General features: G+C 37.8%; 1 protein-coding gene across 1 annotated transcript in view; it reads left to right on the forward strand.

Moving 5' to 3' along the window:
• The window catches only part of PRKN (parkin RBR E3 ubiquitin protein ligase), a 719,133-nt gene that overhangs the window by 256,738 nt on the left and 435,952 nt on the right, over positions 1 to 26,443 (forward strand). Inside the window, exon 4 of the mRNA XM_070951429.1 lies at positions 10,379 to 10,497. Within this exon, the coding sequence (XP_070807530.1) occupies positions 10,379 to 10,497 (119 nt within the window). The remainder of the gene's footprint in view (positions 1 to 10,378; positions 10,498 to 26,443) is intronic.

Below are 26,443 nucleotides of genomic sequence, written 5' to 3' on the forward strand. Positions count from 1 at the left end.
AAGACATTAATCATAAGTGTCAGAAATCAGCTGTTAATTTCAGGCTGGAGAAACATAATCACAAACACATTCAAAGGGTATTTTTCATAAGATGCCAATATTAAATCACATATACTTTTTTTCAGAGATGTGTATGGTGTGGTTAGGATATACAACATGGCAAATAGCATCCTTGAATATGTCCTGTTACCAAAATGATGTCAAACTCTCTATTGAGCCCCAGATCACTTACCACAACTCCTTATATAAGCAGAGAATTCCTGTTCTTCTTTCCTCGTGTTTCCACACTCTCTCACATGTCCCCATCTAGATTGCCATCAGTGGTGGAATTCAAATTTTGTTACTACCGGTTCTGTGGACGTTGCTTGGTGGGCGTGGCAAGGAAAGGATGCTGCAAAATCTCCTTTCCCAGCCCACTCCAGGGGGAGGATACTGCAAAATCCCCATTCCCATAACCCAATCATGAAAAAAATATATTAATATAATGATTTTTTTCATCCATCATTTGCTATGGGTACCTTGATTTACCTAGGGATGTTAAACAATCAAATTCGATTAGTGGCCCCAAGGAAGGTAGTATTGTAAACCAAAGATTTCAAAAATAAAGAGTTCAAAATTTAGCTATTTTAAATTGGATTTATTATTTCAGTTTCAAGGCCATCCAATTCCATAGTGACTCTGGGTAGCTTACAAATAAAAATAAACCAAAGTATGTATGTATGATGATGTCTGTCCATTGTGTTCGAAGAGGACCTTGACAGCTAATGGGTTGTGGGCTGTCCACGGTGTGTTCGCAGGTGACTGGTAAGGCCTATACGGGCATGGAATGTTCTGCCACATGTCGGGTAGACATGTGTGGTCACCATTGTTGCAGCATTTGCAGCCCTGGCTTTGCGGAGTGCTCGCTTCTCTTGTGCTGTGGTTGTTCTTCTGTCTTCAAATGTCTGGCAGCCTTGGTGGATCAGCGTGCACCATGTTGTTTGATCTTGTACCAGGGTTTCCCAGTAGGTGGTGTCGATATCCAGGGATTTAAAGGAAGCTTTCAACATGTCTTTGTATTGCTTCCTTTGTCCCCCATGCGATCGCTTTCCTTGAGACAGCTCACCATAGAGAAGCTATATAGGGATGTGATGGTCTGGCATCCTTGCAACATGGCCTGCCCAGCGTGTCTGGGCTTTCATCAGCAGGGTGTGAACTGATGGCAGGTCTGCTCTGGAGAGGACTTCTGTGTCTGGCACATTGTCCTGCCACCAGATCCTCAGAAGTCTGCGGAGGCAGGTCGTGTGGAAGTGGTTCAATTGCCAAGTGTGCCTCCTGTATACAATCCACTGGCATACATCAAGCACTACTGCACAGTAGACTTTGAGCTTTGTAGAAGGCTTATTCCACCGTGGTCCCACACATTGGTCAATAGACCGTCATATGCAGAACTTGCCTTGGCGATTCTGCAGTTGACCTCAATGTCAATTGTCACTGCGCGGGAGAGGGTGCTGCCAAGGTATGTAAATTGGTACACTGCTTGCAGCTTTTTTTTTTTTTAATTTGATTTATATGCCGCCCTTCTCTGGAGACTCAGGGCGGCTTACAATGTGTTAAGCAATAGACTTCATACTTTTGTATATTTATACAAAGTCAGCTTATTGCCCCCACAAACTGGGTCCTCAATTTACCTACCTTAGAAAGTATGGAAGGCTGAGTCAACCTTGAGCCTGGTGAGATTCGAACTTACAGTAATTGCAGACAGCTGGTGTTAATCACAATGCTTTTAGTCTGCTGAGCCACTAGGCCCTTCAGCTTTTGTCCCTTCAGTGTAATGGTGGACTCTTGGTGTTGGGCTTACGGAGCTGTATGTATGTACATACACACACACACACACACACACACACACACACACCAGACTAGAAGATAGAATCAAAACAAATAAACTAAAGAGACTCAACCACTATCTTAACCCAAGGCCTAGGAATTAGTTCTTTACTAGTTTGCAAGTCAGAAGGGTGGGAGCAATCTCTGGGGAAATCATTCCTCAGGAAGAAAGCCATCACTGAGAAGACATTCTTCCTAGATCCCATAAGACGACTGTCACTATCAGGGTCTACATAGGCTGGGGTGGGATGAAAACTTCAAGATGGCAGTTATCTCTGTATGGTGGAAGACTTACTGTTCCACAAGTTGACCAGTGGTCTGTATGAAAGTTTTTGAAGACCAGATGTAACTTGATTACAATTACAGCTGTCATCTTATTTATCTTTGGAACCACCATATTGAGGAAGACTACTTAAGGCAATTTAAACAATAAAAACAATTATTCAAAGTTTAAGGAAGTTTAAGACTGGAAACATGGAGATTTAACACTATGGTGGGTAACTTGAAAAGAGATGGAACATTAAGATTCTGAGATAGTTAGCTGCAGCAAATTCATTCCAACTCAGTGGCTTCACGTTTTCATGGTCTTGTGCTGTATAGCAACCAAAGCAAGGGTGAAATGCTCCCAGTTTGGACCGGATCGCCCGATCTTGTAGCGATGGTGGCAGGTGATTCGGAGAACCGGTAGCAAAAATCCCTGCCCCCCCCCCACCATGCCCAGATGAGCCGCATGATCATCAGAGGCTTTTTTTTTTAACTTTTAAAAGCATTTTTTCTACAACCTCTTCCGACGAAAAAATGCTTTTAAAAGTTAAAAAAAAAGCCTCTGATGATCGCGCAGCTCAGCTGGGATCCTCAGAGGCTTTTCAAAGCATTTTTTTCTGCAACCTCTTGGCCGAAGAGGTGGCAAAAAATGCTTTGAAAAGTCTCTGACGATCCCAGCTGAGTTGCCTGATCGGCAGAGAGGCTTTTCAAAGCATTTTTTAAAAAGCCTCTCTGAGGATCCCAGCTGAGTTGCCTGATCGGCAGAGGCTTTTCAAAGCATTAGAAAAAATGCTTTGAAAAGTTAAAAAAAAAAAAGTTGGCCACGCCCACTCAGTCACATTACCCCCTCACCAAGCCATGCCCACAGAACCGGTAGTAACAAATTTTACATTTCACCCCTGAACCAAAGAAAGTCAACATAACCAGAATTGGCAGTAATCTTTCTATAAATGGAATGTGCATCAGGTTATAAAAAAATCTAGCCATGTACTTCCTGTTGCCTTTTGTTGTATTTAATCCCACCAAGATTTTTCAAAGGCCAATCCTGTATATGATTATGCATGAGACACATATAGTTCCATAATGTTAGCATGTATTTGCCAAGTGAATCCTGATTAACATCAATAATTACATTTTCCTGTAGGAAGAGAAAACACATGGACAATAACTTTTGAAACGGCTCATTTCCTTGGGTGTATGTGCAGTCCCACACATTTAGCACCATGCCTTCGATCTAAAGTTGGACCTTAATGTTTTAATCAACAGTTGCCATATCTGCACATTTTAACAGCATGCCAGTGCTATAAACTGTTAATGGAAAACTCCATGGAAGCCTAGAGTGCTTGATTGAACAGGGAAGACAAGGTTGTAAGGTTGATACTGCTGCAATTTGAGTGATTGCCGGAGCTGTGCCTTAATTACGATTTTTTTTGTATTAATACTACTTCAGAGTTGATGTTGTGTTTGAGGCAGATTTATTTTCACCTCTTTTAGCCCCTGAAAACAAAGGGAGATAATCTTAATCAAGGCTGTTTGTGAGAAATTAGTCCTGACGATTCGAGGGGAACAGGGACTGCTATTGTTAGATTAGGAGTTGTGTTGCTAGTGAGGCACAATACATTCATATTCTTTTAATTTATTCTGATTGCCTCTTGTTCTCACTGGTGATATTACTCTCTACAGAAACCCAATAATGTGTCTATAGAAGTTTAAGATTGCTATCAGCCAATCTGCATAAAGCAACAGACAGGTTGATGCAAATGGCCATTTATTTCATTCTGGAAGATTTGGGGGCGCCTCCTGTGGCGCGTTGAGCAAATTTGCTTCAGAAAGACAACTGGTAAATTAGTCTGTGTCTTTGCATGGGCCTGCTTGTTAGCAGGCACCCTCTAGCACTATTCTAGGCATACTTTATTTTTTTCCCCTTATGTTAAGTTTAGTGCTTGTGATGGCTTTGTGTTAGTATTCATAAAAAAGATTAATAGTATTGAGGCTTGGCAGTGGTTAGAATGCAGTTTTGCAGGCTAACTCTGCCCATTGCCAGAAGTTCAATCCTAACAAGCTCAAGGTTGACTCATCCTTCCATCCTTCCGAGGTTGGTAAATTGAGAACCCAGATTTTTTTTTTTTAATTTGATTTATATGCCGCCCTTCTCCGGAGACTCAGGGCGGCTTACAATACGTTAAGCAATAGCCTTCATACTTTTGTATATTTATACAAAGTCAGCGTATTGCCCCCACAAACTGGGTCCTCAATTTACCTACCTTAGAAAGGATGGAAGGATGAGTCAACCTTGAGCCTGGTGAGATTCGAACTTACAGTAATTGCAGACAGCTGGTGTTAATCACAGTGCTATCAGTCTGCTGAGCCACCAGGCTCGGTGGCTCAGCAGATCGTTGGGAACTATATACTGATTCTATAAACTGGCTAGAGAATTCTGTAAAGGACTATGGAACAGTATATGAGTCTAGGTGCTACTACTATTGTTAGACAGAGTGGGGGTTTTGTGCATGTTTTTATGAGGCATAGTAAGTAGAAAGTATTGCACAATTCCTGCTGTTTCTAGCAGTATGCATATGGATTTCTGGCTTTCAGACCGCTTTCCTGCCCTAATTTTGCTGTCACTATCAGTATCCAGTGTTGGCATTTCAGCAGGAGAGCTACTGTTGCGAAGAATAAATTCATCAAGTTATATGTGCATCATCGCATTTACTACTTAATTGTGTTTAACCTGAAGTCACCCTCTCTATGTTAGAACTGCAATCTAACTTAAGAGAACAGATTTATTTTTCTTTAGTTGCACAATGAAGATTATGGTCCTCACCATCACCACCATTATCCCCAAAAATGGAACAAAACCAGGAGGATTAGACATGTCAACAATTAAAATCACAAATTATTTAAAATGATTTCATTTTAGTCACTTTAATAATTTAACAACTGGGTTGCACCCAAAGCTTTGGTAAACTACTTGTGCCTTGGAAGAGTGGTTACACAACTCTGGATACCTTTTGCGTGATAATTGCTGTTAGTATTTTTGCAGATTATGTTCTCAAAAGCAAAAGGGATGTGTGCAAACTCAAGAATGTTTCTTTAAAAGATAGTTTTTTTCACATTTTGCTTAATTCCTGACAACAGTATGGAAATACTATGGGAGAAGGGTGGCATATAAATCTGAAAAATAAAATTAAGTATAAATAAACAAATAAACAAATAAACAAATAAACAAACAAACAAACAAATAAATGTGTTCCCTTCTCACAAGTTTTTTCCCCCAACTTTTCAGCCTATAACTGGAGTTTTTTCCGGTTGGTCACCCATCCCAGATCAGCCAGGGTTAACCCTTCTTAGCTTTTCAAAGTTACCTAAGGATGTGGAAGTGCTGCAATTGCTAGTAGCATGAAACATTTTTCCTTTCCAGATCAAAAAAGTCTATTTGGCAAGTGGTTTTAAATTCTTCAAATAACTTTGAAAGAGTCGTGGTGGGGCAGTGGTTAGTTTAGTTTAATTTACTTTATTGTCATTGCACACGGTACAATGAAATTAAATGCTGTCTTCAGTGTACATTATAACTATAAAAATAAAAACACAATCATAAATCCTTTACATTCTATATAATTGAAATTTAAAACCCGATATTGCACTATACTGTAGAATTCAATATGGTTATTGAATTAGAATGAGTCAGGAATTCGATTCTGAATGGCTCAAGGTTGACTCAGCCTTCCATCCTTCCGAAGTCAGTAAAATTAGGACCGAAATTGTTGGGGCAATATGCTGACTTTTAGAGTGGGCTGTAAACAGTGGTGGGATTCAGCCAATGCACACCGATTTGGACAAACCGGTTGTTAAATTACCCACCACCTTGCTATCAAAGTGGATCCTGGGTACTGTGCTGCAATGGAGAAATGGGCACTGGATTGGCCGGCACGAAGGAAGGAGAAGGCCACTTTCCTTCCTCCTTCCCTTGTGTCGGCCGCTCCATTGCCTGTTTCTCCATTGCAACGCAGCACACTTTGATGGGATGTGTGTGTAAATTTAACAACCGGTTCGCCCAGGGTCAGGTTGGCCATTGCAGGAGGCTCAACCTGCATGTGCGCTAGACCTGGAGGACGTGGATGGACCACGCCTTCCACGACAGCCAACCTGACCCTGGGCGAACCAGTTGTTAAATAATTTGAATCCCACCACTGGCTGTAAAGCACTATGAAGCGGTATATAAGTCTAAGTGGTATTGCTATATTACAGAAATGATTAAGGTAAAGCCAGTTTTTATGGCTCTCAAGTAAAACATATAGCTCCTTCTTTCAACCTCTAGCAATCGTAAATGTTGTTTACGTTCTGGGCTGCAGGTAAATTAATTACAGTAACTCTGAACTGGCTTATGGGAGCTTGCCATTCAAATATTTAATGCCATCATGTTTTAAATTAGTCCAGTAAATTGAAAAATCTGTAACTTGTCAACTTTTCCCTTTCATTCTGTATTTAATGTTGAAAGATTGCCTTTTTATTAAGGAAGTAAATTAACATTTGGGTAGCTTGACAACTTTCAATCTACACAAGTGTGATCCCTGCATATTTCTGCTATACTAAATTAAATAGGGCCAACTTTCAGTACTTTTGGATGACTTTGAACAAGTAAGGTCTTTAAAGCAGTGCTTCTCAACCTCAGCAACTTTAGATTTCAATTCCCAAAATTCTCCAGCCAGCAAGAAAATGAGCCCAGTTATTGGTCAGGATGACTTGTGCAAGTTAACCAAAATTTCCTGCCAAATTCTTTCCTCTTCCTTCTAAAATTCCTTTTAAAGGTTCTCTTTCCATTCTCTCTGGGGTTATGTCTAGTTGACTAGATGTGTTTATTCATACTTTACTTTTTTCTACTATAGGTTACTTTAATATTCTTATTAAATAAGTCAGTTTCTCTGGTACAAAAAGCTATTACAGTGTTTAAAACCAGAGTTTTAAACTTGGTTTAAAGTTAAGCATGAAAGAGGTGCTGATTTTATGACAGATGCAGGTTGAAATTGTTATTATTTAGCGTATGATGAAAACTTGACTGAAGAAAAATATGCATATATATATACATAATCCACGTAACTATAAGTAAAACTTCTATGGGGGTATGATCTTATAACTGGATGTCCTGTTCAGCTATCCAGGTGATCACCTCTGGAACTGCTTCATGCAGATCTTCTAGGAAACCAGAGAACGGACAGCATGGGGAATCTTGTTCAATATGTTTAATAGTTTGCATATCAGCACAATTGCAACAAGGGGAATCTTTCCATCCTCACTGATAGAGGGCAGAGACTACTTCTTCCAATATCACACCTAATTCTGTTTGATTTCAAATAGACAAAGCAAGGCAGGGCAAAATCAGGTGGTTTGATAGAAGGAACACTAATTGGTTGGGCCACAAGAAGGTCCTTGACCATAGCCAAATGAGAGTTGAAACTGTGAACTGGTGCATAAACCTTTTCTTTCCTTCGTTTTTTTTTTTCCCTTCATAAATTACCATATTTTTCGGAGTATAAGACACTTCGGACTATAAGACACACCTACCTTTTTTGGTGAGGAAAACAAGAAAAAGAAATCTGCCTCTGCATCCCAGCAATTTTGCCTTGTTGCAGCAAACAGTAAACAGCAAACAGCCTGCTTTACTTTCATTTTCGTTTTCAGCATAGCTTGATTAGCACAAGAAAAAAAAATCTGTTCCCAGCAATTTACCTCCTTGCAGCAAGCAGCAGAGGCCCGCTCAGCAATAGGCAATAGCAATCCCTGCAGCCTGAAACAGCTGAGAGCCGGGAGGCCGATCCAATGGACAATCAACTTGTGCTAATTAGGCTGTGCTGAAGCTGAAATGGGCTGTTTCTTCTTGCTGCTTGCTGCAAGGAGGTAAACTGCTGGGAGGCAGAGGCCAAAGGGTGGGGGGCAGTGGGTGGGCAGGACTACATTCAGTGTATAAGACACACCCAAATTTTCACCCCCTTTGTGGGGGGGAGGTGCATCTTATACTCTGAAAAATACGGTATGTGACATCAAGTCATTTTCAACTCCTAGCAACCACATAGATGAAACATTGATTCTCCATGATTAAGTGTACCTTAGCTTGTAATTGTAAATCTGATTGGTAAAGATGGTTTACTTGTTTTGTTTTGTTTTCTGCAGCACTGAAATTAATACTAAATTGGTGCTTATCAACAAGGCAGTTGTGCTGTTGCAGAACCTCTGTCACTGAAAAAAGCTGTTCTAGTCAGTACAATATTTTTATGAGTGGGGCTTTGCTTTTGTTTAAAGCTTCACTTCAGCCTAGGAGTGATTTCTCTACAACCAATAAGTGCTAATTAATCTGTGATCAAAAGAGCAGACTAGTTTGGCACTTTGGGCAGTCTGTTTGTTATCAATAGGAGGAACAAAGCCAGACTGCTAACGCAATCATGAAGAAAAATACAAAACAGCTTCAACACATATTGTTCTCTTCGTTGTCTTAAATATTTGAAGGATCATCTCTTTCTCATATGAAATTGCTTATTTCTCAAGCTATCTTCTCTGACGCTATAGGAATGTGGCGGAATACAGCTCCTCAAAATGCTGTATAAAGATCTGTGAATATTTTCCTCCTCCCCCCTTCAGGAATTGGGATTTTTTTTCAAGGGCCAAATGAGTGGTCTTAATTGATGTAGAAACTACCCATTTTTACAGGTTAACAGAGTTGGAAGGAACCTTGTAGGTCATCTAGTCCAACCCTCTGCCCAAGTAGAACACCCTACACCATTTCTGACAAATGGCAGTCCAACCTCTTCTTGAAAGTCTCAAGTGATGAAGCTCCCACAACTTCCGAAGGCAACTTCTGTTCCACTGGTTGATTGTTCTCACTGTCAGAAAACTTCTCCTTATTTCCAGGTTAAATCTCTCCTTGTTCAGTTTCCAGCCATTATTCCTTGTCTGGCCTACAGGTGCATTTCACTAACTAAAAATATCAACTCTATCAGGCCCATGTTGGTTCTGTCCTGCTCACCTCTGGAGTGCAAGAGAACTGAAAGTAAGAGAAATTGTTTGCTCCTGTCTTCGGGTATTCCCCTCTTACGTTATGAAAATGGTTGAAAACGTTAGCTTGAAAACGTTAGGTTGAAAATGTTAGGCAAATCTGCCTTCAGCTCTTTACAAAGATGCCCAAAAAAGATGCTTAATGCTCCTTCACACATTTTACCTACGGGAGCAGGGTGTGTGAGTTTTATCCTATGAACGGTTCCTGTATGGATAGATTGATGTTTGAGTTATCTAATCCCACATATTTTGCAAGCCGCTTGGGATTTGATGGTATATATATATATATTTTGTTACAGACATAAAATATAAATTTGAGTTGCAGCCATAGAATGGGCATTTTACTAGAAAGGCGTGAAGTGACACACCTTAGTTTTATAATAAACTGTTTGCTTTTATCATTTAAATATTTTCCCACAGGAGTGGCAGTTCCCATGTATTTTTAAGATAATGGAAATAATTCCTTATGGATTTAACAGCAAAGTTTATGGCTTACCTTTCACTGGCAGTCTGAATAGCTACTGCTATTCCCTGCCTCTCCCATCCCCAGCTCTGTGTTTATTATTGCACATCTATAATAAGACAATAGGGAGAGAAATCAGGTTAGTTTCCTCTTTATTATACGTTTGGCAGGTGGTGTAGACTATATTGTTCCATTACCTTTTTAATGTTCTTAAATGATGTTTTCAGATTTTATTGTGATGAATATTCTGGCTTCTCTTGTTAAGCTATTCTTGTGATTGTGTTTGTTTGATTTCGGTGTATTGTGTGTTTTATGCTACTGCTGCTTTTATCTGATTTCTGTATATTGCTTCAATCACCCAATGGAGAGAGAAGCAATTTAATATATATGTCTAATAATAATATCCACTCTTGCCAGATGGAGAGGCTTTAACTCTTCTGGTGGACTAGAAGGAGTGATGGAAGCAGGAAGGATAAAGAGGATGGATATAGAATTGCTGCATTAGGGAACATATACAAATAACCTAAATGCTTATTCTTCTCCAAAAATAATCCAATATATTTGATTTTGATTTGTTGCTATCCAGAATACAAAAAAAATGTCATTCTGATATTCTATATGTGGATTTTCATTTGTTTCTTAGTTTTTATTACATACACAAATACATACAGATATATGCACAATGAAATGTTGGTGTTTTAATAAATGAAGGGTTTGCATTTCTGTTTCTCCCAACAGAAGCTGCTAAATACAGCAGTTTTTATGTTTTCTGCAAAAGCTTCTGCCAGGCCGTGAAACCTGGGAAACTCCGAGTTCGTTGCAAAACGTGCAAACAAGGGACACTGACTTTGGCACGGGTAGGTTTAACTTTCTATCTTGTTTGTTAGTTAGTGTAAGTTATTGAAATTTGAAATGGTAAACTGATTAATACTGCCTGTGGAGAAGGTAGCCCCTCATATCTGAAAGGGAAATTGCATGTATTCATAACTGGTAGAAAATAAATATGTTGAACAACATAAAATGGCATGTTGTCCAGTTTGATTACATAAATTGGCCGACATATCAGTTGATGTTATTTGATATATGATATATTCATTTTCTACCAGTATATTTTATTGATTTATTCATGGATGAATATGATATTAGAACGTTGTTCATTGTAAACAAGCATGCTTTATAATAAATCTTTGTAGCATTACCCTAGAGAGATATCCCTAGTTACATTATTATTCATGCTTAGCCACATGACAAAGATCTTTTCAAAATCATATACTCTCTCCTGTTTTTTCAATACCTTCATTTAACCCTGATGATTATTCACTTTCTGCTGAGGTTTTCAAGGTTTGGCAATTTTTATCGAACTGTTTTCACACGATGATAGTGACGTAGTTGTGTTGCAAATTAGTCTGAGCATCCTTTATTTTAAAACAGTATCTTTGGGGAACAGCAGGATATGCATTTTTGAAAAATATATTCAATGTGCTTCCAAGTACATAGAGCATATGTGTGACGCACAAGCCAGTTGGGTGTAGTGGTTAAAGTGCTGGGATAGAAACCAGGTGGCTGTGAGTTCTAGTTATGCCTTAGACATGAAAAACCGGCTGGGTGACTTTGGGCCAATCACTTTCTCTCAGCCCAACTCACAGGGTGGTTGTTGTAGGGGAAAATAGAAGGAAGGAATATCGGTATGTTTGCTACCTTGAGTTGTATATAGAAAAAAGGTAGGATAAAAATATCCCTCTCAAAAGTAAGCAGAACTTGTATCTGGCAATGTCCTTGGTGACTTCAGCAGATATAGGCTTCTGTATCATACAAGTTTAGAGTATGAACGGAAATTGCAGTTTCAGCACAAGTGAAGTGCTTCTACCACTCTATACAATTACAGATAGCAAAATCAGTAGACTTTCATGTTAACACTGCTTCACAAATGAAGCCCTTCTGTGTCCTCCAAGCTAAGTTACCCTGAGATTCTTTGTAGTTTTAAAGGGATAATAGCCTTCTCAAAAGCTTAAACCCCACCCCAGCTTCAGAGAGGATTTAGATTATCCCATCTCTTGATTCCAATTCCATTAATCTTCCTTCTTTGAAGTAACCACATTTTAACACTTCTCTAACCTTATCGATGGTTAAGGAAAAAGCAAGCCGGTTTAATAAACTAAAGTTCTCCGTAACTCTGTAAGATAGTTCATTGTAGCTTTCTCCATTTATCTCTATAGCACAAATAATGCTTTATTAGGACTCATGTTGGCTATTGGCCCTTTGAATTAATTGACTAGAAGCCATCAAAACTCACAAATCAAACAATCATATTTCAGTTCTGTGCATGGAAGTGGAGCTGCAAGATGCAGTTCCCATTGATTTTCTGTTTCTTTCATACTTTTCATTGACTGTTTCAACTTTTGTGTATGTTACAGTAATTAGGTATTTCCACAACATCTAATACATCAATGGATTTACTGCAAATTCTGCTATTGGCCTGGTTCTTGTGCTCAGCAATTTTGCAATCAGAATGTAGCCTTGATTTGTTTTGAAATTGGCATTTGGTTCCTTTACATATATACATATATATTGACAGTAGAGCCAACAATCCCTCCTGAGAAAGCATACTCTAAGCTAATACTTCCCTAACCTGATGCCCTCTGGATGTATTGGGCTACTGAAGGAGCTGTATTGACAGACTAAAGGAAATAGAAGTGTGAAAAAGAATGGCTTTCTTATTTCTGCTTAAAAATTCCAACCTGAATTAGCTGATGTATGCTGGTCACTCCTTCAATTATGCACCTTGCTAGGTGGTAGTTCCAAGCTGAATTTAAGAGTTGCGGTGGTACAGTGGTTAGAATGCAGTATTGCAGCCTAATCTGTTGACCGCCAGCAGTTCGATCTTGACTGGGTCAAGGTTGACTTAGCCTTCTATTCTTCCTAGGTCAGTAAAATAAGGACTAAGATTGTTGGGGGCAACATAAAGTACTATGAAGCTGTATGTAAGTCTAAGTGCTATTGCTGTATTTGGTTTGTCATAAAAAGTAAAGCAGGATCATACCTGATTAGTATAAGGATGGGAGGCCACCAGAAAATCTTAGGGATGTAGGTTAAATTGGAAAATTAAAAAAAAAAAACCCTCATAGAAAACCTCTTTTAAATTTTCCTAGGAAAGCTATGTGGCATATGCATGAAGTCACTAGAGGCTAAACTGCCCTTGGAGCACATTTGTTTTATCTTTCCGAAACAATTCCCCAGCCAGAGGTGATGTGTTTTGATTTATTTCATGCTAAAAATCTAGTGCTAACCATCTCACACCTAGAGATTGCTCCCAAAACTACTGAAGAATAAACAAAATATTATTGTATTTCCTCCCCTATCTTTTATTTAACTTCAACAGAACAGAACATAACAGGAGTCTGTTCCCAATAACTGGACTAAATCCAATTTCAGATAATATCTCTGAAGGCATAAATATGTTTTTTCCTCTTTCCTGAATTACTGGATACTTCTTTCTCTTGTCCCGTTTGGCATCTTTCAAAAGTTTCCTCTGAGCACATCTGAAAGAGGATTTTTCATTATAATTCTGGGCCCGTATTTCTTTTCTTTCTTCCTATCCATTTATTTTACCACCCAGCAAAAGACCATTTTATGTCATTAACTTGGATGACAGGGTACTTTACATAACGTTTGATTTATAGTTCTCATTCTCCTGCCCCAGTGAAGATTCTCTGTGAAGTAAAAAAAAAAAAAAGTCAATTCAGAAAGAAAAAAAAAGTGAAATTCCAATTCTTCCATTTCCTTTTATAATATTTGGCTGTTCTGTCCTTGACAACTATAGTGCTTGCTTACGAGATCTCTGCTTCCTTTTTTATATCAGAGGAGCAACAAAACACAGATAAGTTGATACAGCTGAAAAACTAGTGTTTTGCACTCCACTATATGTTTCTTGCAGAAAGTAACTTAAAATGTTTGCTTAAACTTCATCAGTAGCAGAGCAAAGTATTAAGGAGTTTTTGTTTCAGCGAAACCCTTAAATTGGCATTAAAAACAAATTAGCATTAACTTTCTTAAGGAAGTTGAGTTGGTGAACTAGAAATAGATAACTTAATTGAACTAAATTTTGTGAAAGCCCCCTCTCTCTGGCAAAAAGACCGGCATTGGGAATATTCATAATATAGCCTTATACAGTATTAATCCTTCAACTCATGTTAATTTGTAATATTGTTTTTTTAGGTTATGTTAGGAGTAAATTCAACATTTACGGAGTCCTTTTCTCCTCCTTTAATGAGAAAAAAAATGCCCATTATATTTAAGGCTGCATTTTATGAGTAGTTCACAACCTACTTATGTTACATATATTGGATATGTTAGATGAATTGGATATAATTATCAGGAAATAATATTAGCAACATATTGAGCGTTTTTTTTTTCAGGCAAACCTGATTATCTTAATAAATATTGCTGGCTTGCATCTTGTCAAACACACAACATGTTTTCAAATATGTAAATATAAGAAGTGTGCTTCGTTTTGTGTTCTCAAAAGTTGTTTGATAATTTGTAACAGTGCAATATTAAATATCTCACTGTAAAATGTAATTTAATTATAATTCTCACCACCATGCCTTCTTAAAAATTCAAAACTGGTCTAATATCATTTGTCCTGGTTTTGTATTTTTAAATATTGTCTATCCCAATTTGGGATAGGCAATAATGATGTAAAGCCAGTCTTCTCATTATATTTATGCTGATGTCCATATTCTTGCTCCAGTATAGATATTTGTTTAACTATGTGGTTAGGTGGGTTGTTTTTGATTCTCTGAATATACATAATAAATGTGCATAGTGAAGAAAACCGATAATATGTTCATATACAAAACACAGACATGATATCTTGATAGCACATAAGTAAAAAGAAATTGAATGAATAATATTCACAGCCATTTTCACTGAGTTCAATGGCATATACTCTCTAGTAGCGTGAGCAACCTGAGACCCCAACATTAATAGGGCCATGACCCTCCTTTCTGTGGAGTCTTTTCCAATCACAGTTACCAAAAAATAGTGTCATGTTTTCATTCTACTCTGAGTCAAGAAACACATGCAAAAACAAGGGTGTACGCTAAAATAATTTTAAGGAGGGTTAAAAACCAACAGCTAAATCAGAAGTGATTCAGAAATTATTAACCCCACCCACATGTTTAATTTGACCAGCTCACTTTGCAATATTGTCTAGCACACATTGTTCTTTTTCATCATGGAAAATATTTTCATGGAAAATATTGCATTTTATGCGCTGTGGTCTAAAACAATGTCTTGCAACTGTTATTTTTTTTTTTTAAGTTTGGCACAGACAACCCCATTGCTAAGCAACACAGCCATAAAGTAAAACATCACATGACTATGCTCAATTTACGGCATCAGTTCTAACTGTGGTCATTAAGTGAATAAGCAGGATCACATGATGGCAACTTGTGAGTTCCTGCTGGTTTCCAAATGTCTTTCCTTGTCAGAATCCAGCCATGAAAGTTTCAAATGACAATTGTGTAACTGCAGAATGCTGTGACAAGTCGCAAGTGTGAGGACCAGCTGTAAATCTCCCTTTCCAGTTCTGTCAAAGTTGAATAGTTGCTGAACAAGCAGTTGGTAAATGAGGACTTCCTGTAATGTGTCTGGTGCTCTCAATGGAAATAAACCATATTTTAAAGTTTTAAGTAAGTCTGAAAAATTTTATTTGATCCACTATTTGAAAGGGACTAAATGATTACTTAAGTGTTTCATCAATATAGGATGTTGCCTGCTCACTCCAAATGTTTCCTATTCATCACAATGCTGATGGGCTGTATGCAACAAGACCTACATGAAGTCCTATAAACACAAAAATGTCACAAAGATGCTTTGCCCGTTATTCTCATTAAAGTGTGAAAAGCAACGGTTGGAATAGATTAACATGTTCTTTGGCATGACTGTTGTGCTTGTTTGAGTGGGTTTGATGACTCCTTTCACATTAGATGTGGCAGCCAAAGGATTTTAAAATAACAATGACAAAAACTACTTGTTATCATAGTAGAAGTGTTGGACAAGATAGAATGCTGAGTCAAGTTAAAACAGACCAATGAGTTAGTGAAGACACTGGATTCTGGAGCATGCCATTTCTGCAACTTCTTACTCATTTTTTAAATTCGTGTCTTATAAAGAGGCTTTGATACGCATTTTTCCAGATGCTTATAATCTCAAATGGCAGAATAGGACAGAAGCATCTTATTGTGTCATTTGAGAATTCAATAAACCTTTTCCTAGTCCAACAGGACAGTTTCAGTATTATTATATTGCTTGATAGTTGGTGACAATTTGATCCTTTGAGGGTGAGTTACTGCTGCAGGAAGAAAGCTAGAAAGACTCGAGGAGGCATTCCTTATAGACATTGCTTCTCTTTGTCTGAGGTGAGACTTTAAAAGAGTAGGTTGAAGAAGCGTACCAGTTCTCAGCTCTTGCAAAATTAAAACAGAGAAACTCAGCTTTAATTGCTCATCCCTCCAACCTTCCATCTAAGATATAGAAGGCTAAACAGACCCAATGCTTCAATTCAGCAAAGAGCCAGACTTCCAGCAAGCTCGCCAAATGAGGTGTTTTTTAAGCTGTTTTTGAGGTCAAATCTTTCCTATCTTCACCTTCTCCATTCTCATGCTTCCTCCAGACTATATCTTCACTGCCTGAACATACAGACTTATTCCCTGGGGTCATGATAGATAACAGCAATATAATTAGCAAAGAAAGTTAGGAAAAGGATATGATCTCACTGTGTAAGATTCCTATTGGCCATATATGTGTGAAAAACCTGCTGAAAATTACTATAAGCATCACTGTGATTATCATTTTGATGGTATCTGAAATTATGCTATTAATAGTGTGATAGCAGTATAATTGCTATGCAATGTTATCTTTGGCATTCAAGATATTTTCTGGCATTGTGGAAGGCCAAGAAGCATATTCAGCAATATTTAATGAGCATTTTGGTTGTTTTTAAAGTCACCTTGAGACAATGTCTGGTATGGAGGGACCGTTTTAAAAATCAACTAAACACATTTGTGTTTGTTCTTAGAAGGATGATTTTCACTTTATTAAAGAGTCTGTAAAATATACATTACAGCTTGTTTTCCTAATTCTATTTTTGGGGAGTTAAAGAAGACTCTGTGGAAAATTCATAACTTAATAATAAAACAACGAGACAATCAAAATTACTAACCATAAAACAGTTGCAGAAAATAGACAACAATGGATATATTCACTGATTGCAACTATTGCAACTATTTCCAGAAAAAAAAGTTTCAAATATCTAAATATATTCAGAAGAATTGAGTTTGAGAGGGAGGGAGGGAGGGAGGGAGGGAAGGAGAGAGAGAGAGAGAGAGAGAGAGAGAGAGAGAGAGAGAGAGAGAGAGAGAGAGAGAGAGAGAGAGAGAGAGAGTGAGTACAGGAGCCAAAAGAGACCAAGAAAACCTATAATTCATGATGTGATAAATATGTTTAGGAGAAAAAAGAAAGCAAATATCTACAGATCTCTTAACAAGGACTTTCAATTCCTTAACTCTTAATCTCATCAAAAGTTTCACAAGCTACTTGTTGACATATTAAGAGTCCAAAGTTATCATGTCCTATCCTAGTCATGTTGCACTTCTTTTTTGTATATCCTTTTTTCAATTCCCATCTGTGCTTTCTCTCACTCTCTCCTTCTTAGAATCAAAGATAATCCATTATGGAATCTCAGTGCAGCATCTGGAACATAGTTGGCAGATATATGTAGATATTTTGCTCATAGACATAGATATTTTGCTCATTCTTTCTAATTATAACAAAAGTGTTTGGTCACACATCTCTAACTTACAAGGTCACTGTTTTATTTACATATGATATAAAAGTACGTATGCTGCATTCCTATTGTGTGGGTGTGTCATCCATTCAACAACACCAATGAACTTTCCCTTGAGAGAAGAGGAAAATACTGTATATCAGAATAAGAAAAGCTGTCTCTACAACCACAGTTTTTCAATGAGACGATCAATGCTGCTGCCTGCACACATTTGGGAGTATGGGAGTTTCTAGACTAGTAGGTTTCCTGTTCTCCTTTCTTCTTTTTCCCTGCATCCACTACTTCTCAAATGTCATTGGGCATAGACATCATAACAAGCAAGTCAAAGTTGTTAATCACAAATTGTTTAAAATAACAAAAATATTTGAGGCTTGGTTGAGGCCTATCTCAGAAATTTTGAGGCAAAAGTACCAACAGCATCAGACTGAGACATTCACCAGAGAAAGCTAGAAGGAGGCAAAAAGTTTCTCAACACAGCTGTGATTCCCACATTCTCTCTCCCTGTTCAGGAATTCCAAACCTGAACTTGGAGGTACATACTCACTACTATTTGCCTGTCATTTTAAAAAAAATGTCTGAAGCTATATTTACCCATGTATCTTCAGGCAATGTGTCTTCAGGTATCTTCAGATGTAAGGAGCAGAAGGAATAACCCTGAGGGACAGGAGGAAGAGCTGCTTCCAGGACAATGGTTAGATAAAAGAAATCTACTTTGGGCCAGAACTGTAATATGAGAAAACATCTCATACAAAACCCTCAAATCTCATGAAGATAAGTTTCAGAGGAATACAAAGAACATTCAGACATACAAGATTCTGTTACTATAATCTGGTTTCCTAATCTTGCAATTGCCTTGTTTTCCTCCCTTCTCTCCCCCATTAAGATTTTAACCTAGTGATTTCACGTACACTCCATCAGGGCTGATCTTGCAGGAAAGTCTTCCCTTGAAATGCAGTCCAGCATCATCTAACTGAAGAAGGACATAAGGATGGATTCAACCTTCACTCAGAAAACCTACTCCATCCACAGACTGAGCTTGGTCAAGTTGTGTACTTGATTTGAAAAGGACAACTATTTCCTTTGATTTAAAATTCACTGCTGAACACAACATGTTCCACCATACTGAATGATTCTTCTTTGCTATTTGAAGGAGACACTTCTTAGGTTGATCAGTTGGCCATTTGAGAAAGACTGTGGCTGCTGTGGATTCTGGTTTCCCTTGCAACCCAAACAGGGAAACAAACTAGCTGGGGAGATACTCCACATTAACCTACAACCAACTTTAAAAATTATCCAAAGGCAAAATTGAAAGCAAGTAAAAAGTACTTAAGTGTTTTAATTGAAAGGGGTTACCCATGAGATGGGGGAAAATGTTTTCCTAGGCTCTATACATTTTGGCGCTTATTTAAAAAGAAAGGAGGAGGTCCTTCACTTTATAGATTCCTAGATCTTGTCTTGGTATTGAACTTTTCAGTTTTATTCAGCTTGGAGTGTGCTTAGAAGGAAAGAGATGGAAGAAGTTACTTCCTGCAATCTCCTTTGAAACTACTGGTTTTGACTGGTTTCGCAAGTTTTTTCATTCCTATAGGGCTACTTCTTTTGAAGGAGACTAAAATTAGAGATAAAAGTTTGTGAGCTGCAATAAATCAGATAGTAGGAGCGTTATAACAGGGAGAACTAAGGAAGAGAATCCAGCAAAGCTGCCTTCAAGGTATCCTTTCAATTTCTGCTAACATCAGAAATTTCTGCTTCCTTCCAGTTCCCCTAGAGCAAGCCCCACCAAATTTGTTTGGAGAAGAGTAATCAGCTTGAACAAGCATGCTCTAAATCTTATCTTCCAGCTTATCCGGAGGCTATCAAGCTGGAAGAAAAAATTTCCTACTCTTTCCCTGCTCCTTTTCCCTTCTTGCCAATTAATTATATTATAACCAAGAGGCACTTGGTTATAATTGGGACAGTGACCCTCCTTACACCAATCAGTTGATTGATTTTAAAAAGGGCTCTTGTCAGGGTTCCAAGTAACATATCTACAGCAAGCAAGACTCCGAGGCAGGTAGATTCCTCAAAGAATAGCTTTATTGGATATGCCGTATTGGTACAAGCTGGTGAAAACCATCTCTAAATGTTCCCGCGGTTTTCACCTAATTAAAAGTAAGCATTTTTCACTTTCTCAAAACAATCAGTCATATGGTCCAATCCGGATACAGTCCAGTTGCTAGGTGACCTCAGTCCCCTCTTTCCAAGCACCTGCTGAAATGTCCTTGGTTCCCAGGGGAACATATTTTGTTTTGGCTACAAACTCCAGCTATCTTTACTTCCCCCTCCCTATCCCTTAGCTACAGTTGTGGCTGCCCTGAAGCCTGAAAATGGCCTCAGTCAGGCAAACTTCAGGGTTGACAGCTCTATCCATACAAAGAAGGAGAGAGAAGCAAAAGAACAATGAAGAAGCAAAAGAACAATGAAGAAAAGGTATAGAATCTGGTGACTAGGGAAAAGGTAATTCCATAGCAAATCTTGCAGTCCAGATCAAGCCAACAGATCACCAGCCCGTGGAGGCTCTTCCTCTGAATATGCTCTGTATATACTGAAATAGCAAGGGAAAAATTAGTCAGAATAGCTTAGGCTGCCTTCAGTTGGGGACTTCATTGTGTTGGAGCTCTGAGTCCAATTCTGGAATTATTTGTTCTCTTTTCTTAGAGTCCAATTTTGTTTCTTGCCATGATTTTGCTTCCATCTCTGAAGCAGCTCATTTGCTCCTACAGGTTATCATAAACCTCATCCTTGCCTAATCAGCTGATTTCTGAATAATGCCAACGATTCATAGCACAATTCTGGAAAGATCTATGTCATTCTTATAACCAGATTGTCAGTTTCAGGCTATCATATGTAGCTGATGTCTTATGCATTCTAGCTTTCCCACATTCCATTTCCTTCAGGATTTTCAGCCACCTCATAGCCTCCTTAAGAATCAGTTGGATTATACCAAAGCTGCCTACAAGTATATTGAGGACTATCACCATTAAGTAGGTGATCATGTCTGGCTTTCTATCAGAGTTTTTTTCCCCCCCTCTCCATGCAACCATCTTGGAAAATGGATTTCCAGTTTATTGCATATTTCTTGTGATAACACAAGTGAATCCTGTGCTTTTTTTATGTGCAGTTTCTAGCCATTCTGAAATGGATTTTCCTCCTAGTGCTGGAAAACTCCTTGCGTACGTCTACCCATCCCATTTGACCAAGGGAATTCACCCTGGAGCATATTTTGCACTCTTGGCATGGCAAGGGTCAAATAGAATATTTGATTTCTTTTGTTGTAGGAAAAATGACGGACTAGAACAAGCTCTTCAGTGCAGGAAAGAGTTTATTTGCGCAAGGTTCAAACAGTCCAAAAGGTCTGAACAGTGATGGCTGATTTCAACCAGATATTTATACAGTATAAAGGCAAAAGTATTACAGAGAGTGATGCATTTCACACGTAGAAGTTACCCTTTAATCTATCTCTAAGAAAGACATAACAGCCCTGTTCCCACAGGCTCAGGTTCTCAGCTCCGGAGCTCAAGACATAACAAAAGGAGATAAGAGGCTAGAAGACGCCTCAAGGGCAATAAGAAAGCAGCACCCCTTATCCAGGGATATGCATGACATTTGGGATGCAATAAACATTAAACAACAGAATGTATCTGTTTAGGGTCAGTTTGCCCTTTTACAATTCTGTACCTACGTCAAATACCGTTTGCCATCTCAGCACCTTGGCACGGAAGAGGCACTTCTGTCTTGACCAAAGATTTGGATTTCTAATATTTGAGTTTTATCCCAATATCGAATCTTAGCCTGGCTCACTTTGGCAGAGCTACTTGGATGCTGAACTTCTAGGGAAAAGGCAGATAGAGTATATGTACCCTGTGCTTGCAGGTGCAATTCAAGGTTGGTTATTATCTTTAAAGCCCTTCATGGCATGGGTCCAAGCTGCTTGAGGAACCATCTGACTCCACTGGGTCTGGCTGGCCCTACCCATGCTGGCAGAGGAGACATGGTGCGAGCCTCATCGGTCAAAAAATTCTGGCTGGCAGGGTGCAGGAGAAGGGTCTTCTTTGTTGTGGCTCCTGCCCTTTGGAAGATCTTACCCTCTGAGGTGAGGTGGGCTCCCATACTTCTGTCCTTCTGCAAGAACCTGAAGACCTGGTTCTACCTGGCCTGTGGCCCTAACAAGGGGACTTCATGCTAGAGGGGTTGTTGAATTAAGAGGCAATCCCATCTTCCCCTCTGCCTCCATTCATGCATCCTCTTCCCACCCTCCACATCTTTTAACTATATCTTAATTAGGATTTCTATTTTTATCCCTTTAAAGATATTTATTTGTTAGGTTTTTTTTAATGTTTTAATGCTGGAAGTTTCCCAGAGTTGTCTACTATGAGATGGGCAGCAAATAAATTCAATAAATAAATAAACTTCTGCCTCAACATTTTCCTGTGAAGTATCCTAATAAAGCCTCATACCTGCAAGCAATTCTAATCCTGAGGTGGAGGAGGATTTGCTTAAAAAGGAAGGAAATAGTTGCATGTCTAACAAAAGATACAGAGAGAATGTTTTACCTGAAGATTGTACAAATTTCAGTTCTTGTGCGTGTGTGTGTGTTTGTGTGTGTGTGTGTGTGTGTAAAGCAGAATGCATTAAAATTATATCATAAACCTTTCCTGAAAGGGGTTCAAAATAGGCTTCTCCATCTTTCTTGAGAACTGCTGTAGTAGGAGTGAAAAAAATAAATCAGATGACTGAATAAAATAAATGCAAAAATATAAAATATATTTCCCTCTTGAAAGTCTGAAATGCTTCCAAAATATGAGCTGTGTATACCTATTGTTTCATTTTATTGGCAGTCAACTAAAAAGTCTCCACTTGCTTGTGCTAAGAGAGTAAATAAGAACTGTTTATATTGATTCCCTGTAAGATAGCATGCTGAGATGAAAGACCAATGCTTCAACTAGAAAAACACAACTCATTATCTTGGTACTGGAGGATATAATTTGTTGGCTACCACAAGTATGCAGAAATTTAACAAAAGTGTTTCCCCCATCATTTCACATGTCCAAGAATTAACTTTTTTTTTTTTTTTGCCAAAGATCAAAGTGCTGGATGAGAGAGTAGTTTATGCTACCAACAAGGGGTCCACCAGAATTCTTACACTGATAAGGGGAAGCACAAACTCTCCTGAGGATCTTCTTTCAAATTCCTGCCCCCTCTCTGGGACATATATGCATCTTTTCACCTGCTATTGAAAATAGGTACCATTTTAAAGAAATCAAGATTGTCATTCATATATATTTGCATCTCTCTACTATGAATTCTTAATGTTCAGCTGTCACCCCAGATTCATTCATTCATTCATTCATTCATTCATTCATTCATTCATTCATTCGATGTTTAAGACCATCCAACTCTGCAGTGACTCTGGACTCAAGCTCAAATGGGACTCAGAATCCACTCTGTCAGACTTTATGAGATGGAAAGAAATAATGGGTGAAAGGCAGATCACCTGACAGAAGCATTCTTTATGTGATAAAAAGCTTCATAGGTGACAACTAACATGAATTGCATTTGCTGGTAGCCAACACAACTTGCATACCAGAGATGTTACATGGGCATACACCATAAATGGCTCATTCAACTGCATTCTTGATCTACAGTAGGTTCTGAGTAGTTTTCAAGGGTAGCTTCATATATTGTAGTAGTCCAAATACAAAATGACTAAAGTGTGAGCGTTCATGAGAAAGGACACCTAGGTCAGGAAATTATGCAATTGGCAGACAAGATACATCTGTCCAAATTTGCTCTTTGCGTGGGAGCTGTGATTCTAGAAAGTCTACCAAATGGTGTGTTAGTTCTTTCTAGGGAAGCACAACCCTATTCAGAAGCAATAGACAATTCCCAGCACCAGAAGAGCCAAGAACCTATAGCTGGTCTTCTCAGGATTAAGGCTAAACGTGTTCATCTTTCCAGATTCAGCAAGCTCTAGGCACTAGGACAAGAATTTGGCAGCATTACTTGATTGAACAGGAGTCAAGCTACAGAACTGAGTATCATCTGCAAGCATATGATGCCTAAACCTATGTTGATAGATATCCTCACTCCATGACTTCTTGCAAATGCTAAACTGAAGGAGCCCAGAGCCTTGGAACTTTGTGGCACCCCACAAACCAGACACTTTGGGCTTGACTTTTCACAGCTTGTCATCTGACTGGAATCAGCCATGAAGAAAAGAGGACAACCATGGTAGCACTCTGCTTCCCACTCCCAAAACTCATATTCAGTCCAAGCTTAATCTTTCTGGTAATTTATAGAATGATACAAATTAATCATTTTCCATCAGTTTCCATAATCACACAAATGACATAAATTGACATTGTTTGTCGCATTTGTGTAATAATATCACTGTCATAATAGACATAAATTGATGTAAATGATGTAATTTGTATTGTTTTCATGTCATTACACAAATGATGTTTGTTCATGCAACGACATACTTTCGTTTTCAATGCATGTTCATGAATAACAGACAATCCATTAACTGAGACTTCATTGGATCTAGTAATATCTAACTATCACGAGGTCAGGCTTATTCTTTGGCATACACTTTGAGTATGATATTAATGAAATAATATATATTTTTGGCAATTTAATATAGATCATATTTCTGCAGATAAACCAATCATCCTATATTTTCTTAATTAATATAAAGAAAAATAACAGTTTCATTAGGACTATTTCTGAGATAGCTTTAGACTATGAAAGTCTACTACTCTACCTTCATTTTAAAATAGGCAATCAACATATTACTGCTTTATAGTATTACAAAAGAAATGGCACCAAGTTCTTACGTAATTGTTCTCTTGATCTGTATTTTACTTATTTGTTGAGGATATAATGAATATAATGAAAAACTCTTTAAAATAAATAACTTTATTTATTTACACATAACTTTGTAAACATAAGTTCCATTTCAATGAAACAATGCCTGCATGTATCTCTATTTTTTATTTTATTTGCCCTCATAAACCATGTGAACAGTGAAATGGATTTCACTGTTGTGTTTGAAAATTATCTGGGCTTGGAGTTCCACACTTTCTGGATGAGGGAAGAAAAGTAAACAACAAAATTAAAAAGTAAACAACATGCACACTTGAGAAGAAGGATATGAAATATTTTTCATTTTTAAAATTAGAAATTCAGCCACAAAGAAACTAGTGTCTGACAATGAGAATTCACCCCAGTTGTGGATTTTTATGCAGGTAAACATGGCCAAACAAATAAAAACAGACACTTTAAACTAAGAATAGTTTAATAAGAATAATCATATTCAAGAACAGTCATAAAATTGGGCAGTCACATGATGACCCACTTAACAACTGCCATGACTTTGGACCATAATTCCAGGCCCAACTATGATCATAAATCAAAGACTACCTGTAATAAGAATAGTCATAATAATAGTATCGCATATGAGTTTCTTTACAAAACAGAGCTATCTTAAAAATGTATTCACCTTAATAGATCATATGTCAAAAAGGCAACCTTAGCCCTCAAAGTCTCAATCTTTCCTGAAAATTAATAAGTCACCTTAACTTGAACAAATTACTTTTTCTAGTTTGGAATTAGAATATAATCTCAAAACAGTATGAGTCATGCCAATAGGAAAAGAGATTATGAAATGAAGTGGCAAAGGGCTATGACTAAGATAAATACTTAAATACCTAGTAAATGTAAATGTTAAGGAAGCACATAAATAGGGATCAAAGCATAAAGAAACAGCACTTCTAAAAAAAAAACAAAGAAATATTAACAAATTGTTTGTTAGTAATCATTAAACTCATTTTACTTCTTTTTAAAGGAAAAATAAACATTAAAAATCAAAATATTAATTTACATCACGTGAGTGGCAAAATGTATACTTATTGTATAGTGTGTCTCAGGTGGTACAGATATTACTTTTCCTCAGGAAAAAAAAAGATCATTTCCACTGCCACCAGGGAAAAGTTGCTGTGTCCTTTTTAAACCTCAGTGACATCTGCTGTGACTGTCTTTTCCTGAAGTTGGTCCACAAAGCTGGCAGAACAGAGATATTTCCTTTAATAGTTAAAGTAGTGAGAAAGAAAGAGAACGTCTTGTCATAATACATTAGAAATTGGGAAGGATCCATTCATTTTGAAGTGTTGAATAACTCAGAGTCTTATTGTATAAATAGCTGTAGTCAAGCCGCAAAAGAGAACCAGTTTATCTTTCAAATGAACATATTGTACACAAATATATGAAATGTTGTGGTAACTAGGTTTGACCTAAAATAAAGCCCATGAAAATATGTTCATTTTTTTCAACTACAGACTGTTGAGATTGCAAGTCTTTCACTTAGTCACAATTTTTTCCCTCTGACCATATGTTTGTCAATTCTGGCAGTAGAATGGGGGTAAAAAAAGAAGTAAATAAAAACTGAAGCTTAAAACACACAAAAAGGAATCCTGCTTTCCAAAGGTTTTATCTTCAAATAGTCTCTACAAGCCTTGACAAAGATTGAGAAAAAAAATATGCTATTATAAAAGTGAAAAGAAAGCCTTAAATTGCTATAGATCTACTTTTCATTAGGACGCATTGTTTTCCCCTGTATGTTGTTAATGATCCTTGTAATGTATTTTTGCTAAAGCATATCACTTACAAGAATACCTAAACAAGGTTCCAAAGAATTCTTTTCAGGAAAAATTGATTCCCCTTTAACAGAGGCAAGTAAACTTTGGGATCCCATGGAAACCTCTAGGATTTTGTGAAGATATTGTGATAGATTTTGCCCATTCACCAGGAAAGGGCACCTGGCTTAACTTTATCTTCTTTGAGGCTATAAAGAGGCATATCTTTGAACAAAAATATAGGTTGCAGTTACACAATCATATTTATTCTCTAGGAATGTC

This window comes from Pituophis catenifer, unplaced genomic scaffold (genome assembly GCF_029215685.1).
Source record: "Pituophis catenifer annectens isolate HBS135680 unplaced genomic scaffold, rPitCat1.0.hap2 SCAF_1, whole genome shotgun sequence".
NCBI lineage: Eukaryota > Metazoa > Chordata > Lepidosauria > Squamata > Colubridae > Pituophis > Pituophis catenifer.